The sequence below is a fragment of the Pseudochaenichthys georgianus genome, chromosome 9 (genome assembly GCF_902827115.2).
Source record: "Pseudochaenichthys georgianus chromosome 9, fPseGeo1.2, whole genome shotgun sequence".
In the NCBI taxonomy this organism is placed as follows: Eukaryota; Metazoa; Chordata; class Actinopteri; order Perciformes; family Channichthyidae; genus Pseudochaenichthys; species Pseudochaenichthys georgianus.
Window position 1 is genome coordinate 13,806,291 of NC_047511.1, and position 20,695 is coordinate 13,826,985.

At 42.0% G+C, this 20,695-nt stretch overlaps 1 protein-coding gene across 14 annotated transcripts in view; it reads left to right on the forward strand.

The window, feature by feature from the left end:
* camk2b1 (calcium/calmodulin-dependent protein kinase (CaM kinase) II beta 1) overlaps nt 1-20,695 on the forward strand; it is a 79,904-nt gene that overhangs the window by 40,523 nt on the left and 18,686 nt on the right. For 4 of the 14 annotated variants that reach the window (XM_034090782.2, XM_034090790.2, XM_034090783.2 and 1 more), the window contains exons 7-15: nt 2,700-2,802; nt 4,132-4,215; nt 4,515-4,609; nt 6,820-6,942; nt 7,123-7,206; nt 7,861-7,903; nt 9,291-9,386; nt 14,028-14,065; nt 20,086-20,154. In XM_034090782.2, coding sequence (XP_033946673.1) covers nt 2,700-2,802; nt 4,132-4,215; nt 4,515-4,609; nt 6,820-6,942; nt 7,123-7,206; nt 7,861-7,903; nt 9,291-9,386; nt 14,028-14,065; nt 20,086-20,154 — 735 coding nt within the window. The remainder of the gene's footprint in view (nt 1-2,699; nt 2,803-4,131; nt 4,216-4,514; nt 4,610-6,819; nt 6,943-7,122; nt 7,207-7,860; nt 7,904-9,290; nt 9,387-14,027; nt 14,066-20,085; nt 20,155-20,695) is intronic. The other 10 variants (XM_034090788.2, XM_034090797.2, XM_034090796.2 and 7 more) reach the window with 5 other exon arrangements.

Genomic DNA, 20,695 nt, shown 5'->3' on the forward strand with positions numbered 1-20,695 from the left:
AGAACTGTGTTGCATATTGAACGTTACACACCCTCTGGGGTTTTGATTGGACTGCCAGTGTTTCAAATGGGACGGCTCATGTTCTGTAGTCTGCCATGCGGTGACTTATATTAGACATAAAGCACTCTTTACAGGGTCGGAAAACATTTTGAACGGGTAACAAGTTAGGATTGCTTCATAGTTGTATTTATTTGTGTTGACTGTTTATTCACTAGAAACCAAAAGATCGTTTTGCTTAAGTCTGTTAGTGTTTTAAATGTGGCTTATTGCTTTTCGGTGTGGAAACATTTCCCAATAACAAAGCAGCTGCTCCAATATAGTGACCTATGTGTGAATCTGGTTCCAACGGATACAGAACCACCTTTCTGCCGTCCTCTCGCCGCCATGTCTCGTGTTTGGTTGTGTTGCAGTATATGTGCATGCTCGTATTTCGCATGATGCCCTTTGTTGAGTAGACCTCCTTTATGCAAATGTCAGTCCAAGCATTCCAGCAAAGCCGTGTTGTGTTTATCAGAACTGTTGTGGCCAATTCTTTTTTTAGCCGACACGCCTATCTGGTTTCACACCCAAGCGTCGGAGAGCATTTCATGCAATAGGTCACAGTGTGATGACCGAGGACAGCCTGGGTGACAAGATCGCTTGAGTTAGAAATTGCGTTATGATAAATAAGATGACAACACACGGCAACTACATGTGTGCTAGCTCTACACGGTTTAGAAAGTACAGCAATTAGTATTTCTCAGGAAGGTCATTATTTTGAGTCTACACAATAATAATAATGCATTTTATTGATATAGCGCTTTTCACAACTCAAAGACGCTTTACAGTATGAGGGAGGGTAGACAAACAAGGACAGGCAAACAAGTAAGTATAGTAAAATAAAAAAATAAAAAGGCGGTCAAGAGGACAAGTAATACACAAGTAATGGATGTAATGAAAGTGCCATTAATAGACACACTAATTAAGTTAGAGCTGGGATTTGAATCGTAAGGTTTCCAACATCTCATGATGCTGCTAGTGTTAAGCAACATATCAGATTAAATGTTATAGAAAAACTCCAGAAGAGTGTTTTTTAGGCATTTCTGGTTCGCAATAGTGTGTAAACATTGTAAAAGAAAAGATATCCCTGTCTTTAATCGAGACACACATCTCTTTCACTTATTTAAAGGATTTAGTAGGAAAACCACAGCAGCGCCAAATCCTCTACCGACATATAAATAAACGGAATGAAAGAAAGAGGAGAATCATTTGATATAAAACACCCACGCATGAACTGCTCTCAAACAGCTTTCTCTTTCCTCTGTAACCTTCCATCGTTCGGCCTTTCACCCGAACCTCGTCACCAGCTTCTCTGTGTGGGTATGTCTGAGTGTATGTGTGAGCTCAAGAGACGGAGCGCTTGTATCAGAAAGTCGTGGCGATGTGCATGTGTTGGGTTGCGTGTATGCACCTTTACGATGGAAGTGCGTGCTTCATCAGAATTTCCACCCACATTCGTTTCCGCTGATTATCTTACGGCTGCAGTGTTGGCAAGTCCTACCTCCCTCGAGCAAATGGTGGAGCTCGGAGAACATCGTGACTCAAGGTTGCTGAACCTCAGGATTACCGGTTTGCTAACTTAAGTCTCTATCACGTATTTCCCTTTCTTTTATACATGGGCTCAAATGCTATAAGCGCATGCAATATATTCTTGCAAATCGGCGATGCTATCTTCGACCAAGATTTCTTTAGTCTATTAGTCAATGTAATAATTTCTAATGCAGAATTAATTATTTCCAAGAATATTTTGAGTTTGTTTAACTAAGAATTTCTTAGCAAACCTACTAAGTAATTGACTAAGACGGGCTGGCACTACACATTAGCTGAGGGGAGAGAAGGAATCGGAAGGTGTGCAGTAAAGTCCCTCTTAGTACTCTTTCTGTTAAACAAAGGCTGAACGTAATGGTATGGCAGAGTCAGAGAACTGCATGTCCCTGTTCTAATGTCATGTTGGATTAGAATTCAGTGTATGGGTTGGAGTGGAACATCATATATTGTCCAGCCCAACACACTGGCTATTGACTGCACACATTTGCTTTTTAGCCCAGTTGACTGTTATGTGTAGGCAACCCTGGTGTCTAGTCTGATCATTTTCCAACGACACAAAAAAAAGAAAGACACGTATTATTTTGTGTTAATATTTTCCACCAGAATGCTTTATTTGTCATTAGAGATTACCAGCTGCAGTAACAGAGGCAATGATTAAGTGAGAGTTGAGAGAGATGTCGAGAGCCCAAATGAGCAGGGCCAGTGGGGATAGCAGCCCATTATTAGAGCCTCTTCTGACAGAGAATAATGAGGCTGAACGCATGATCTGGGCCATAGAGATGGAGCGTAGAGACCACAGCACACCGCATGAGGCGAGGACACGAAAGCACTGCAGCTTTTTGTGAGCTCAACAGTACATTCAAAGTTAGGCCAAACATGCATTGGTTTAACTTTTATTTGATGTGTTCAAACAAGTAATTTAAGTGACATCTATGTCCGTGTGTGTATGTTTGTTTTGTGTGTGTGTGATGATAACAACTTAATTAACCCAATTACAAACATTGTGCATGAAAAGCTATCTTCCCCCGTTTGGACGGTGTTCATTTGTTTTGCCCCCAACCTTCCTTTCAAAATGTTTGGTGATCTCCTTTATCTCCTTCTTCCCACTTTAGCCAGAGAACCTGCTCCTAGCCAGCAAATGTAAGAATGCCGCAGTGAAGCTGGCCGACTTTGGCCTGGCCATTGAGGTGCAGGGGGATCAGCAGGCCTGGTTTGGTAGGTCTGTTTGTTTGTAGCCTTTATGTAACCAGGTGAGATCAAAAGATCTCTTTTCAAGGGTGACCTGCAGAACATTAGTTACACATGTAACATAAACACAACAGAACAACAATGAGGATGACATACAACATAATGTACTGGGTACAGTTTACAAACTCTATTTACAGTGACAGGTACCATGAGTATCAAACAGCATGTCACCCAGCCGAGTTTTAAATGATGCAGGGGAACCAAAGTGCTCAGTTTTAAACAGGTTTGCAGACTGTTCCAGTTTAGTGGAGCTGCACATCTAAAAGCTTTCTTCCCTAAGACAGTCCTAGCACTTGGCACATTTAATAAAACAACATCATGAGATCTCAGGCAATAAGTACTTTCAATTCGTCGAGAGATCAGAGAGCAGATATAAAAAGGTAGTTTACCCAGCATGGCTTTAGAAATAAACATGTACCAATGACTGAGCCTCCGTACAGTTAGTGAAGGCAGACCTGCCCTTGCATACAGGGTACAGTGATGAGTGAGTGCTTCACAGTTAGTAACACATCTCAGAGCATCTAACTTGACCAGGCAATGGGCAGGTGCATTCATATAGATCAGATCCCCATAGTCCAGCACAGGTCAAAAGGGCACAGTGACGAGCCTTTCCTGGCTGATACAGGAGTTACTTAAAGCTCAGTTAAGTAGTTCACTTCCTGTCAGAGGTTAGGCTTACGAATGTATGTTAAGTGCTTGGTAAAGGAACAAAGACCTACATATATTAAAGGGTAATGGAGCAATAGAGGGTCCAGCTGGAGGAGAGCATGTCTTAACTTACATGACAAGATGATATAGTTATGATAAATTGTTATTCATGCTTTAAGTTGTGATGTTAGGATGCATTCCTTAGAAAATGTACGCTTAGTTTATACATTCAAACCGACATTGCTGGCGCCACCCTAGCTTGTATTGTACTGAAATCCGACCTCCGTCCTTTTTATAAGAAAGTGGCCCAGTTTGACTTCGGAGAAAACACTTTATCAGAACTCTGGTATAAGAGGTGAACCCATTTCCATCTGGTACCAAGGATGGTCATTCATTAATGCTCTTTGTTCACTTCCCCTAAGGATATGTGCACTTTTCCTTTTTTTAAGGAAGTCAAACTCTGATCATAAAGGTCAAGAAGATCTTGGAGCTTTGAATCTTCCTGTTAGATCTCACTGTATGGATGAATAGGTCATGATAACAGGAAGACTATCTTGCTTTCTAAACAAGCGTATCTAAGGATAGCACATATGGTGCCTTGAGTCACAATCAATCCATTCTGTGTGTGTGTGTGTGTGTTATCTGCAGGATTTGCTGGCACACCGGGGTATCTGTCCCCTGAGGTTTTGAGGAAGGAGGCATATGGCAAACCTGTGGACATCTGGGCCTGCGGTGAGTTGTACAGAGAAACACACTTTACATACACTGTGGTATTTCATTGATAATTGTACACAAAAAAGAACATACTGAAGCACATTTTCTAACACGTTTTCTCTCTGTGTGTGTGTGTGTGTGTGTGTGTGTGTGTGTGTGTGTGTGTGTGTGTGTGTGTGTGTGTGTGTGTGTGTGTGTGTGTGTGTGTGTGTGTGTGTGTGTGTGTGTGTGTGTGTGTGTGTGTGTGTGTGTGTGTGTGTGTGTGTGTGTGTGTGTGTGTGTGTGTGTGTGTGTGTGTGTGTCTGCTCATGTCTCAGGGGTGATCCTCTACATCCTGCTGGTGGGTTACCCTCCTTTCTGGGACGAGGACCAGCACAAGTTGTACCAGCAGATCAAGGCGGGGGCTTACGATGTGAGTCTCCTCTCCTCTCTTGCTCTCTTATTTCTCCCCTCCTGCTGTAATACCCTCCCCTCTCCTCCCACTGCCCCCGTTCTTTTTTTGGATGTGCTTACATAACTCAGTCGCCTCATTCATATTTCAGGGGTTGCAAGAGAGGGAGGCTCACCTTAGATCATATTTAAGTTCATGCCAAATGGAGAGAGACAGGCGGACTGATTCTGGGCTCAGGGAACAGACCTCGACATTTGTGCCTGAACACAACAGTAAAAAGATTGTCCGGGGCCGAGCTTGGACTAGGTTTTAGATGTTGTTGAAAAACATACACAGGGGGGCAGAGTGGCTGTCATGTTACGATGGTGGTGGCGAAGTCGATAGGAACTCGGCTTGGCAACTGGAAGGTCACCAGTTCAAGTCCCGGCAAGACCAAGTGCTACCGAGGTGTCCCTGAGCAAGGCACCGTTCCCCACATTGCTCCCCGGGCGCCGTTCAAAATGGCAGCACACGGCTCCTAATACTAGGATGGGTCAAATGCAGAGAAACAATTTCCCCACGAGGGATTAATAAAAGTCCATCTTATGTTCAAGGCATGGACTATCAATTGGATGGATTTTGCTCTTGAGGAAGTGTTATTGAAAATGCTGTATTCTCCACTAGAGAGCTTCACCTCAGCCATTTCGAATGTGGCGCGCTCAGCAGCAGATTGATGCGCTGCAGAGGTTATGATTATGCGCGGCCCCGCGGGGAGAGGTCTGAGGATTTAAACATTAAATTATTATTATTTAAATATATTTATTATATATAACTATATTTATTATGCAATCATCTTTGTTTTACCCAGAACCGAACCCAGAAAAAAGGGTAGCAGAGCGGTCCGTCTCCGACGGCGGAGACGGACCGCTCTGCTACCCACAATTCAGTTCGGATTAGCCAGAGTAGCCAGCGCCAGCCAATCAAATCCCGTTTCCCAAAATCTGACAGCTCAAGCCGTAGCAAATCAAACCGCGTCTAAGCTGGGAGAGATATCCCGCCGTTCATTTCTATATTTCAAAAAAAGTCGGAGGAGAAACTAACTATCGCCGTAGCAAATCACCCGGTTTTGTATGACCAGACCCTCTTCACCTACCGGGATACAAACCGGAGGAACCAGGCATGGAGGGAGGTGGCAGAGACAGTGGGTGAAACTGGTAGGTTTTCGCCTGTTTGGGGAGTTTACATATATATTGCTCCCATAAAATCCCCTGGGTTTTTTGCTTTGTATGTCGGGGGCGGGAGATTCATGTGATTGGTTGTTGGTCGTGTTGCTTGAATAAAATCCCCAAGCTCCAGACACGCCCAGCTCCAAGCTTTTTTTGAAGCTGTAGTCTGGACGCCCTACATGTTTACACGCTTTAATGTTCAAAAAGGTCTCTATTTTTCTCATACTGCTGCAGCACCTCTTTTCACCCTCTGTCTGAAACCAGAGACCAGTCTGCTCTGATTGGTTCGCTTGTATTTGCATGTTTAATATATGATTTAAAAACAAAAACATGCACATTCAGTAACTGATTCAGATTTCATGACTTGGGTGACAAAAAAGTGTAAGAAATAGCAAACCAAGGGGAGCGTTCTTGACTTTTAAATGCAAGCTTGAATGGTTCTGCAATTACCTATGTTAGATCAAACAGAATTTCAACATCTAGAAGTGCCAAAGGACTTATTTCGATTGTCTTTCAATGTTTGGAGGGCGAAAAGATTTAAACTTGCATATAAAAAATGAACATTAAAAGTGCTGTCTCATAAATGTGTGAATATTTCAAAAGCAGCTGGATAATAACGATATTATTACAGTAATAATGAACATTTTCATGTAAACCTCTTGGTTTAGTTATTGAAAAATTGTCGTTTTGCCAGATTCTAGCACCATTGAAATGATCTGATTAACGGTAGTAACCAGCATCAGCGTCTTTATTGATTTGATTGGATACATTTTCCCAGTGCCCAAAGTCTTGTCTTCAGATTGCTATTTTTTTCCGTTCCAATACTCAAAGGTATTTCATATGAAATGATATTATGCAGAGAAATCCTGCACATTTCGAACCGGCATATGTCTGGCATCTTTGATGACAAATTAGGATTTAATGATCAAAATAATGATTAATTCTGTCCATCAAAGAATGGATTGTTCAACAGATCGTTTCAGCTCCACATTGAATTTGAAGACGTGGTTCTGCTTCTCTTTTTAGTTCCCTTCCCCGGAGTGGGACACAGTTACACCTGAGGCCAAAAACTTGATCAACCAGATGCTGACCATCAACCCAGCCAAGAGGATCACTGCTCAGGAGGCCCTCAAGCACCCGTGGGTCTGCGTAAGTGTCCCCTGCTGGAGATGGACAATCAGACGGCAATTATTTGTCACACATCTACTGCACGCATTGAAAAGACTTGCGACTGATTTCATCTTGTCATTTTCTTTCTTCTTTTTATGAACTTTCCTCCTGTGTTTCCGCCTCATTCTCTCCTCCTCTTTCTCTTCTTCCTTCTCCCAGCAACGGTCCACAGTGGCGTCGATGATGCACAGACAGGAGACCGTGGAGTGCCTGAAGAAATTCAACGCCAGGAGGAAACTCAAGGTTTGTTTGCATGCTCATTCTCCCCCGCAACTTCCACTTCTGCTCTGAGAAGCTCAGGATAAACATGATAACTTTATTCTTTTATTTCTACTTCATTATTTAAGCGTTACTGCCAGAAGGTGATCTACAAATTCATGGCCTGTTGTTTACATTTTTTTTTTTTTGTGAAGATGGCATATGCTTAAAGTTATTAAAAAAGGTGGTCTAGATCCAGACTTATCCTCAATTCCTGGTTTCCCTTCTTCACCGATTTATTGCGGACAGTGTGTGCAAATACAACACCTCAGCCATTGGAGCAGACCACTGTTACCATGCTGCTTTTGGCCAGTCTTGGCATGGCTCAAATACCAGCAAATGGGTGACCAACATGCAACCAACCTGCCATTGGCATGTACCAGTTGTCTGTCTTGTCATTTTTAGAAAAACATGGACGAGCAGTGTAAGACATTTAACTGCCGAGCAAACGAGCAAAAGGAAAAGAATGTAAGATATTTAAAACAGGGACCATGATGCAGGAACATACAGTATTCTTTGAATAGAAAGATATATACAAATGTGGCATATTCTTAAAAAACTATTCACATACATTTTTCAAAATGATTATGTCACTAGTTAAAGTGTTTACATTTGAACTTTGTTTTGTTTTCTTCTCAGGGGGCCATTCTTACTACCATGCTGGTTTCTCGAAATTTCTCTGGTAAGTGTTGCCTGAACACAGTCTTGTAGAACTGTTCTACCATTTATATCAGTGGACCAACATCCATCAATATAAAGGTTATTTACGCATGCAACATTTTGGGATTGTATTTCTGCATGCCATTTATATGTTAATACACATTAAGTACTAAGAAAGATTGTTGAATATAAGCATATATTCAAATATATGTCAAGAATATCCTTGATGTCTGCCCAAATGGTGGCATGTGCCTCGTAAACACTGGTAACATTAGACATTTAGTAACAGACCGATTTGTCTCCCTGGGTCAATAGATCCGTAAAAAATATATTTATGTAAAGTTCATCTCAGTGCAACTTCAGTGTTTCCCTTTGGTGTCTTTTATCCAGGTTAGGTACTTAGACCGTTATAATACAAAGCATAGTGTTGTACAACTTATTCAAAAATATAGCTGTTAAATACATTTATTTTGGTCTCATTTAGAGCATATCCTATTCAGTGAGATCACAGCATAGAAAGCTTTCATTATTTACAAGAACTGAGCACGCTTAACGTTTTGAGCTTCTACTTATACGTAACCTTTTATGATATGGAGATCTTACAGCCGGGGAGACAGTTTTCTATTGATCACACTTTCTCAATTTGAGGACACACACAGGTCATTAGGTGGCAAATACATAACTTAATAACTACATGAGCACATAAAGGAGTTCCTGTACTCATCATGAATCATACATTATACAGAGCAGTGTATCAGTGTCCCTGTGCTGACACAGGGGAGCTTCTATTTCCATCCACATGTTTATATCTTGTAGCATTCAAAATGTATGAGGATAAGGTTATGGTTTAAATTAAAGTTTACTATTATTTCTACAATATGTTTGAATTTCAATACAAAGTACGACCGCCTGTTATGCATTTAACATATTTGTGACTGTTGTAGAGGTGAACAAGCTCTACAAATCTAACATGTACCAACATTGACTAAGTCCTGCAACTTCATCACTGTCATCATCCTAACTCTAACACTGTTTTCAGGGATGCTTTGAGACAAAATGCAAGCGTCAACGGTTCTCAAATGAATTTGAGATTTGTGTTTTTCCTTAACATTTTTCTCTGGTGATCCTTCTATCAGCAGCCGATTCATACGTGACAGATTTTGTGTCTCTAGTTGTGTATACGAATTAACCCCCCTAATGAACTCATACATTATGTATGTCTCCGCCTCACCTTTTTTACATGTTTCCTCACCCTGCCACCTACCTGTTTTGTCTCTGACTCAAACCCTCCCTTTCTTTCTAAATTTCACTCCACCATTTTTCCATTTTCCCCCTGTTTCTCATCCAACTCCTTCTCACCTTCCTTTCCTCCCTGCTCTGCAACTGACTGGATATTGGACTCTTAACAGTGGGCAGCAGGCAGACCACCACCCCAGCCTCGGTCACCGTGGCAGCAGCAGCAGTCGCTGCAGCTGCCGGCACCGCCGCAGGCCTGATGGAACAAGGTAGCACGGTGGAGCACACAGGGCATGCCACGCCTCTAACCCTTCTCTGTTCCTGTCGTTCACACTTTATGGTCCTTCCATTTCCCCTCTTTTCTGCTTCTTCTTCCTCAGCACGGGGGGCTCAGCGCATGACCACGTCACTAACCACATCTTCCATTCACTTATCACCTGCAGCATTAGCTATGGTTCCATTTGACTATACATCAGGCTTTACGCAACCTTTTGATAAATCATAAAAAAGTTAATTTCAACTAGTGTTTTTCCAGTTGCTTAGTTCAGACAAGTTGAGGATTGTTACATGTTACAAATATCATAAAGGGAAAAGTGTCAACTAGGATGTGTGTTGTTCAGCTGTTGGCTGATGGCCAATGACAACTAATTATAAAATATGCAATAAAAGTGACAGTTGGAATTAATCATAGATAAAGCCAACATTTCAGACCTCCTTTAAACTAAATATAACAAATGTGACCAGGTTGCTAGTTTTAGCAAAAGCTGTGATTCATCTTTGATAATTCTTTAGTGAATATTTGACTTTCCATTTGCCCAATCGATGTTGATGTATGGAAGCCCAACTACTGCTGTCGTTTCCCACATCAGCACACGTGTCACCGCCTGTCTGCGATCTGATAGGCTCGCTGACCCACCCATATTCATCCCAACGCAGCCACAGAGCATGGCCTCGACCTAACAGAACTGCTCTCCTGTCTCGCTTTTTTTCTGCTAACTTTCTTCCTCCCACTTCACCTCTGCCACGTGCACACTCCACCTTTACCCCATTGTTTTTCCTATAAGCTGTCCTCTCTGGCAACAGTTTTCTAGCAAGTCACTTTTCTATAACTCCACCAGCCTCAGTCTCACTTTCCATCATTCTTCATACTGCACTTTGCCCTCACTCCTCTTCCCCGCTCTCTTCTTTTCTCTGTCGGACAATGACACTGGAAAGTTCACCCATGTCACTTTAAGGATGGAGCTGCCCACGAGCTGTCAGTGAATGCTGCATGGGGCACTGAACTGGTGCATGCACTCCAGCGAGTGGGGGGGGGGGGGGGGGGCATGGTGAACACTGTGGGAGATGCAAGGCTGGGCTGGCTCTCATGATGTCCACAACTATTGAAGCTGTTGTTTTACTATTTAAATGTATTGCAGTGGAGATATAACCCATAGTAGCCAACTGACTGAGCTAACTCTCATCCAGGCCACATGCTGTACATGTAGCTCATCATTTATACATATGTTCCCACTAGATGTATTCACTGTTTTAAACATCTTGTGAACTTTAAATGTACCTTATAACCTAACTCTCTTATGTTCAGACAGAGTGCATATTATAGAACCGTTGGGATAGCATATAACGTGCTGCATTAAGCCATTTGTTTTTACTTTAAATGAAATGTGCGGAAACGCTGAGATGCTATTGCCATATTAAGGCGTTATAGCTACTTGTATTAGCACATTTGTCTTTTTTTTGCACCCCTGACAAATCTAATGTTTATTTACTGTTTCTTTGGCCTGGCACCTCTCAAGACCACATGGTATCTTTAGTCATCCTTAGCAGCTAGCTTCTCTTTTGGAAAATAGTCTTTATGTTTTAGGGCGTTTGTGCTCGTAAACCAAAGAACATTGTCATCCACTTTTTTGATTTAGGTATTTTTAACACTGCAAATATTTGGACATTGTAGATATGTGAACCCGTCGCAACATAATGCGCTTTTACTGGGTTTGCAGGAATGATTGCAGGCCTAAAGAAACAACAAAAAAAGACCTCGCATGACAGTCTAGCATTGAGCTAAGGAATCAGAAGTTGTGGCAGTGTCCTTGTTTCTGTGGCCCACTGGGACTCCCCAGTCCTCTCTGTGTCCCCGAGCCATCACTAGGCTCCAATCAAATATTAATAGCGGACTGCCTCGCCCTATCAGCCTCACTGGCTTCCTGGAGGCATCGCTCTTATCTTGCGTATTCATACACACAAATACAATCGCTATCTACTCGACCTCACCCTTTCCTCATTCAGGACGAGGGTGATGGCATCTTAAATGATGTCCAGGCCTTCAAAATGCGACGTGTAGAAAAAGCTTCTTAGAAAGTCTCGAATTAGAGGTCACATGTTTGGTTTGTTCATGTGAACCTTTGCCCAGCCTTGCTTCTCTCCTGCAGTTGTACATCTTGCTTGATTTTAATGTCTAGTTGTGATTGTGTTTCTGATCTCTTTCTCCTCTCTGTTCTTGCTTCCTGTGTAATTTGGGGCAAGGTAAGGGGTGCCCCCATGTTTCTCCACCTTCGGCTCAAAACAAGCTACCTTTTGATATTTCAGGTCTCCACAGAGATTTCCCCTTTTTGTCTCCAGCTATTTGAGCAACTTAGCGGTCGTCTCCTCTCAGCTCTCGGTTCATGTCTTCTTCTCTTCCGCCAAGCCGTCACAGAATACGCCAGAATGAACTGGACACTATTCTGACCCATTTCTTCTCCTCAGTAACAAGGAGCCTTTGGAAGGAGGAACAGCAGCACAGCAATACACCATGCACATTCATGCCATTCTTGATCACTTCATATTGCTCCTTGCTGGAGTGCTGAATATGCAAACCTCGCCTCAAACGGGAGATTGCTTTTCAAGGGACAGCTTTCGAAGTCCACTTGGAAGGACGTGATGTTTTACTTAAAAGTGCTAGGCCAGGGCTAGGACAGGGCTAGGACCTCTGTCTCTCCTAAGAAATAGCTGGAATTCAGCTACTGGCGCGAAGCCAACTTTAAAATAAAGTATAAGAAAAGCCAAAATGTTCAGAGAGGAAAGAGATATAGAGAAAAAGAGACCCAGACCGCCATAAATAGTGTTTTATGTAACGTGGCTGGCTGCTGATGTGATTGTATTAGACTTGAAATTGTACTCAGTCCCTTTTTAAAAAGTCCCAGCAAGGATTACATCCAGGCGGGTAAGGCAGAGAGGAGGGATCTCGGACTTGACACGGCAGGTGAAAGACACCAGCAATCCCGCAATAAGTGTTGCTAGTGTAATATTCAAAATGAAGCCACACTACAACCGATTACATTTGCTCATTCATAATGTAGAAACATAAACAGGTGGTATGTCTTCCAAAAACATACAATCAACCTGTTCTTTGGCCATTGATGTATATCGATGCATTCCTGACAACCACTACAAATACAGATTTATTTGTAAGTAGTTTATGTAAAAATCCTTCAATAACCTTTAAGAATAATCATTCAGTACTAACCAGAAGATTTGTTTTCAGAAAAAAAAAGGCTTTCAGTGTAAAATCAGACTTATCCTTTAGTCTTTATAAAGACAGTGGGAATATCTAGCTATACAAATAAACTGTAATGTTTCAAACTAAACGGATACATAAGTGTCGATGACCATGCATTGGTCTGATGTTAATAGTGAAGTCATTGTAAAGGCCCCGCAAACTGGCTCAGTTTCAGTTTCTACTGTTAAGAAGGGATTATGGGTATTATGTCTACAGTATCAGTCTTCCCTTCCTCACCCCTACCTCATTACCATTCATTAGAGAGCAGAATATAAACTAATCCCCCCCAGATCTCCTGAAGGCAGAGTTTATTGTTGGGCCCTGCACGACAGCCATCTTTCTTCCAGCTTCCTCACAACTGGAATTGATGTAAAACAATGAATTGGAGGACATTTTAATTTCACTGATGTCTCTGTTTTATTGAAAGACAAAGCATTGGGATCTGATCCTGAAACATTGAGGAGCTAGTCTGAAGACACACAGGGGAAATAAATAGGATTTATGTATTTGGTTGAGAAGCAACACTGGAATAATTCCTTTTTCACCTGAACAACTGGCTGTGGACACCAAACACCTTGGGACCTCAAAGATGAACCTTTGTAGATCTATGAAAGCCCTTATTTCACTTGAACGCATCTCCTTAGTAGGACACTAACCTTCTAGCAAGGTGCTGAGTTCCCCTTGTGATTTCAGTCTAAGGCTACTTAAGCTGCGTCACAGTGCAGGGTTCTTACGGTCATTAGAAACCTGGAAAAGTCATGGAAATTCAAAATGCTAATTCCAGGCCTTGGAAGACAATATTTTTCCCAAAGTTTTGGAAAAGTCATGGAAATGTAACTAAAGTTGCATCAAATATAATTTATATTTTATCTAATCGCCGAAATAGTAATACTATAAAGATAATACATACTGTATCGTATAGTAATTAAACGTAAAATGGTATTTAACTGTCGAGGTATTTAGCTGGTGAGAGATTGTAGTTGCTTGAGCCTGTAGAAGCTAGTAAGCCTACTATTGGATTTGTTTTAGAGAGGCACAACATGTTTCATATGCAGACCTTATTTCCTGTTCCATGGGTTAGGGAAAACCATTTTCAGTGGTACGCTGAGAAAGAGTACTTTTATTGGTCATGGAAAATCAGGTAAAGGTCATGGAGAAGTCATTGAAAATCATTGGTGATAAAGTGTATGAACCCTGACAGTGGCTTTCACTGCAATACGAAACGTTAATTCTTAATTAAGTTAATTCACAAAGTCAAATGAAAGTCATCTCTTCACTGTCGGTTAAATGTGTGGCAGATGAGAAGTTATTGTTGCTTTACTCCTCTGTTTTTCCACTTTTAACTTTTTTGTTTGCCCTCTGTTTGTCATTGCAGCAGCTAAGACCTTGCTCAACAAAAAGGTAGAAGTCAAGGTAAGGTCATCTCTACTTCTTCTTCTTCTTCTTCTTCTTCTTCTTCTTCTTCTTCTTCTTCTTCTTCTTCTTCTTCTTCTTCTTCTTCTTCTTCTTCTTCTTCTTCTTCTTCTTCTTCTTCTTCTTCTTCTTCTTCTTCTTCTTCTTCTTCTTCTTCTTCTTCTTCTTCTTCTTCTTCTTCTTCTTCTTCTTCTTCTGTATTCTTTCTGCTCCACTATTTGCTTCTTTCCTAATTTGGCTAATCTCAATGTCTCCTATAGCTTTCTTGTCTTTGTTGTTAAACGTGTTTGTTTCTCATTCTTTGGTGTCCATCATAATGTACGTTAAGATGGTGGTTTTGTGTTTAGTTGATCTTACAGATTCACCATTTGTGATGTGTGAAAGGATACCTGATTGCTATGGATACATATCTGTAGACGAGTATCTTTGTATGTGTGTACTTTTGCCCGCCTGCGTGTTGTCTGCCCTAACACATGCCTCAAGTAGCAATTCCTTCAGAGAGCGCACTTTATTTACATTCTCAAATGATCCAGCTCGTGCCCCTCTCTCCATATCCATTATTAAATGTAACATCTGTCATCTCCATTCCTTTTTTCATCACTTCCTCTCACCCCGCCGTTTGAGTCTCTTCCTCCTCTTTCAGTGCTTCCTATTCCCGCTCACCCCATCTGGTCTTTAACCCCGTATTCCAGTTCATCCTTTTAATAAAGACCTCTCACCATCCCACGCTCGCACACACACACACTGCAGTAACACATCCCACACAGAGCTTCCATGAATGTGTTCAGCGTGTATGTATGATAGTGTGCGACCAAGCTTGGAACATGGTGTACATGCAAGAGAATGTGTTTGCTTCTCAGCATTGTACATTATGTTGGGAAGAGACTTTGGAAGAGACTTTGTGAATGTTTCACATTTGTTTGAAAAGAGAACGAAAGCGCAAATGAATGTCTCTGTGTGTGTGTGTGTGTGTGTGTGTGTGTGTGTGTGTGTGTGTGTGTGTGTGTGTGTGTCTCTGTGTGTGTGTGTGTCTCTGTGTGTGTGTGTGTCTCTGTGTGTGTGTGCACGCACGCACGCACGCGGCCCCCCTCCTCTTTCTCCCTGCTCAGTCGGTTCAGCAGGGAATGTGACTCCGGTTCCAGGAATAGCTGCCAGTCTGGACCCTGGAAACTCAGACGACAAAAATAGACACTCACTTCCACTGCAGCCCTCTCATTGCCTAGCAACAGGCACACTCGCCCCAAACCTTTTCTAACAACGTCTTCTTCGTTTGCTGCCGTCCCTGCTTGCCTCCGTCCCTCCCTCTTCTCTTGTTTCTTCCCTCCACATGTCCTTTTGGCGAATCTGACCTCCTCTCCTCGGCCTCTCCTCCTCCTCCTCCTCCTCCTCCTCCTCCTCCTCCTCCTCCTCCTCCTCCCGCAGGTGCATTAATGCGTAATGGCACCTGACGTTTGCTTCAGCTGTAACACCTGCTCAGAGCAGTCTGGCAGTTTCTCTTTGGCACCAAGTAAGCACCAACACCAGCAGCTGCTCATAAACGCCGCTTCAGTCCGCATTTCATTCTTATTTTTAAAAGATATTACATGTAGCATTCCTATACATTGTTACAAAACATAAACTGGTTACAAAACAACACATCCTTAATTCGGAAGATTGTAAAATACAACAAGGTAGCATATTGGGTTTCCGGTGCTCTTGTTCATTTAAAGTGATTGCACTTGTGTCCCTAAATAACCGTGCTAATCATTTATTGATGTGTAAATACTACATGTAACGACTCTCCAAGTAATGAGCCCGTCGAGGTCATTTTGCATTTCCTTGCTGTCCTTCCGCGCCTCCGTCTGGCCCGAACTTCTCTTAATCTGTCAACAAAAAACTAGCGGGTGCCAGTTTGGCCGCTTCAAGTCTCTTGATCTGCTTGCCACCCTTTTGTCATCTTACAGACGTCTTAAACCCCGGCTCCTTTTGTGTGCGCTTTCGTCTCCCTACTTTCCCAATATAACTTGAGCGAGAACTTTTCCATCTTCTTCTTTTTCCAAACTTTCAGAAAAAGTCTGATCTTAGCAAAGGAAATCAAGTTTTGATGTACACTTGCAAGTCCTGTCTTGTACTTTGATCTAGCCCATTCACTTTTATTGTCATTGGTTACTTTATCTTTTTCCCCCTTCTACTATCCAACCATCCATCAATAACTCCATCCATCCATCCATCAATAACTCCATCCATCAATAACTCCATCCATCCATCCATCAATAACTCCATCCATCCATCAATAACTCCATCCATCCATCCATCAATAACTCCATCCATCCATCAATAACTCCATCCATCCATCCATCAATAACTCCATCCATCCATCAATAACTCCATCCATCCATCAATAACTCCATCCATCCATCCATCAATAACTCCATCCATCAATAACTCCATCCATCCATCCATCAATAACTCCATCCATCCATCCATCCATCAATAACTCCATCCATCCATCCATCAATAACTCCATCCATCCATCAATAACTCCATCCATCCATAAATAACTCCATCCATCCATCAATAACTCCATCCATCCCTAAATAACTCCATCCATCCATCAATAACTCCATCCATCCATCCATCAATAACTCCATCCATCAATAACTCCATCCATCCATCCATCAATAACTCCATCCATCCATCAATAACTCCATCCATCCATAAATAACTCCATCCATCCATCAATAACTCCATCCATCCCTAAATAACTCCATCCATCCATCAATAACTCCATCCATCCATCCATCAATAACTCCATCCATCCATCAATAACTCCATCCATCAATAACTCCATCCATCCATAAATAACTCCATCCATCCATCAATAACTCCATCCATCCATAAATAACTCCATCCATCCATCAATAACTCCATCCATCCATAAATAACTCCATCCATCCATCAATAACTCCATCCATCCATCAATAACCCCATCCATCCATCCATCAATAACTCCATCCATCCATAAATAACTCCATCCATCCATCAATAACCCCATCCATCCATCCATCCATCCATCAATAACTCCATCCATCCATAATCCATCCATCCATCAATAACTCCATCCATCCATCAATAACTCCATCCATCCATAAATAACTCCATCCATCCATCAATAACTCCATCCATCCCTAAATAACTCCATCCATCCATCAATAACTCCATCCATCCATCAATAACTCCATCCATCCTCAATAACCCATCCATCCATCCATCAATACCTCCATCCATCAATAACTCCATCCATCCATAATAACTCCATCCCCCAGCCAGACCCCCACCATCAATAACTCCATCCATCCCTAAATAACTCCATCCATCCATCAATAACTCCATCCATCCATCCATCAATAACTCCATCCATCCATCAATAACTCCATCCATCCATCCATCAATAACCCCATCCATCCATCCATCCATCAATAACTCCATCCATCCATCAATAACCCCATCCATCCATCCATCAATAACTCCATCCATCCATCAATAACCCCATCCATCCATCCATCAATAACTCCATCCATCCATCAATCGCCTGGGGACAGAAACGCAAGTCCAGCTCTACCGTCCAGTACATGGTGAGCATGCTAGTTATGCATTTGCCTCGTCACTCCTTTGTTTGCGTCTACTCTTTGTCTTTTCTGCCTTTGATCCAACTTTCCCCTGCTTTTACTCAATTTCATCGGTGGAGTCAAGTATCCTCCACTCCTCTTGAGTCTTCATTTGTGGGACAGTGGTGGCCAATTCCTCACGGGTCTCACAGATGCTAAGCAGAAGTCACAAGGACCCTTGCAAAGTGTGTTGAATCATGCCTAACCCCAACAATATTCAAAAGAAAACATGACGGATGTTTGACTTCCATCAGAGTTACTCCCGGGATGCTGCTCCAGATCTGTCAAGGGCATACTTGAAGGACGGAGGCAGCGCTTGTGTTTGGATACCTAACTTTTGGTCTAAGAAAAGTCAAAAGTAATTGTGTATCAACCCTGTGTTTTGTATGCACTCCAACATGTGATGGCTTCTTCCTTGGCCCACCCTTCCACCAAGTTTCTGTATAATCCTTCTGACGAACCAAACTGAAAACGGATGACATGTTTTTCGACAGGCCCGTCCTCTCTTCTCGCTCCTCTTCCTCCCGTGTGTTCCCTCTGCACTGCTTTCCTTGCTTACCTGGAGAACCACCTGTGAATACTTTGACCCACTTTCTCCTTCAATTGTGAAACTCTGTGATCTTTACCAACATGCCAGCTTGGTTATATCCCCTCCAGCACGTTGTTCACTAAAGTAAAGGGTTTTCCTCACCAAACCCTAAGACCCCGACATTCTGCAAACAAGCTTCGAGTAAAACGTCTCATCTGCTAATCAGTTACTTTGATGGGCAATACATTTCCTGTTGCTCCACAGCGGCAGCAGTGTGACTGATGAGGACATACATGTGTGTGTGACTGTGGGTTTCACTGATGTGTGATTTCACTCTTTGTCTGTGTATCACCTTATTGTCAGCTTACACCAGCTTTTGTTTTCAAGGTTGTTATTTCTGTATTTCTGTATTCATTGTGTTGTTTTTTAGCACTTTTTTGTGGTGATCTATAAGCCTTCGTCTTCTCCTCTACTCCTCTTCTCCCTTGAATAGAATCCATATCATGGATACACCCATGTACAGTACACACACACACATTCAGAAGTCACCTTAGTTGACCTATTTTCCTTTCTGTAAATCAATGTATCAAATGGTTGCCAATTCTGTATCCTAAAATCAATGATCTTGTGCTTCTTTCTTAAAGCCTTATTTTTTTTAATCTGTAGAACAGCCTGTGACAGGAAAGGCTTTTGCTAGCGTGATTAGCATTATACCTAGGTGGAATGTTCTTCCATCGTGGCAGATTTCTTCCCACTTTCTTTTGACATCCACACCATACTAAGGCTTAATGCGGCATAAAGTAATCCATGACTTCTCTTGACCTCTATCACAGACTGGTAGATGGCTTAGATGTAAGTGTTACATGATTAATATGTATGTAACGGTAGCTGAGTTCTTAGAATGAGTAACTTTGGTGATTCACGTCCACACCCACGCCCCATTTAACAACTTCAAGTTAATGTTTTTTTCTCAAATAATTCAATGTTAATTTAATGCAAATATCATTACGGTCCAAATAAGCTATAAAGGACTGGCCGCTCTTTGATGTGTGGCCTTCGAAGGAGAATTTGATCTGGGCTTATCATTTAAAACAGTGATTCATTACGGCCAAATGGCATGGTTGCAATATGCAATATTAAGCAGCGTGACAACATCATGATGTCACTAAGTGTCACCCGCCCCCTCATGTTACCTCTCAGAATTCCAGATCCGTCTTGTGAATGAATGTTTAAGATATCATCACTGCTGCTGCCGCCGCCTGCCATCTACTGGACTCCACACTCAGACACTCACCGATTTGTATCTAACTATGTGTGTGGGGACATACAGTTATCGCATTGTTAATTATTTGTCTGTCTCTTATTTAAAATTGTTTTTCCATTATGGACGTAATTCAAAGTAAAGCGTAATCTTAATCCCTTAAAACCAATCATAAATATATAAATATATTTTTGTTCACCCAAATCATTAACTCCTTACTTATTTTGTTATTTAGCCATATTGTTTATTTTATTATAGGATTTACATTTATTTTATACAATAAGGTAGAAAATAAGGAAAACTCTAACCTGGACTGATACTAAATGTCGAGCATCTATTTTTTATGCAGTTTTTTAGGACATCATTAACCTGCGTGTTAACCTCTTCTCAAATCATTTTAATTGGAATTGTGTGAAAAAAGGACGTCACTAACAAATAGGTGAAACATTTCAAATACGTTTTCACAGAAATATGAGTGCACAAAGACACGGCACATAGACACATGTCTGGACTCGCAACCCCACCTTTTTGCTGATGTTTTCAATCTTCTTGTCTCCTTCCTTTCCTCTCCTTTCCTGCACAGCCCCAGACAAACAGCACCAAAAACAGCATAGTCACCAGCCCCAAAGGAAACACCCATTCACCTGCTCTGGTATTTACCTCCTAACCCCACCCCCCTTAACCGTAATTCACCCTCACCTTTGTGTGTGTTTGTCCGTATATCCTATAGGACCCCTACCTTCCCTCTCCCCTACTCCTGTAGCTTTGTCTGTTTTCCTCTCTGTTCGTCTAGTCATCTGTGCTTAATCCTTGCCCGGCGGCTGTGAGAGCCACAGCGGTCGAGTAGGTCTTATACCAGCATGGGGTGTTAGGAAAACATTTCCCCATCGCAGGTGTGGATGCCATGTGACCTGCACTCAGGTTGATACTGCCGTGTCTTATTCTCTGTTAGTGAGAGTTTTCCAAGAGAGGAACAGACAGCCAATGCCTGCTGGGACTGTCAGTGGAATTGACCCCCTCCTTCTTCTGTATGCCTCTGTTCAGAAGCGGTTCCCCACCGTGTGAGCATCACAGTCCATGGCACTCCAGCTGATTATGTCCTGCTCTTGGGTTACACTCGTGGTCAAAAATGACTTTTATTAAGGGAAACATTTACAACGTGAAGTAAAGTCCAGAACCGTGGGCACCATCTT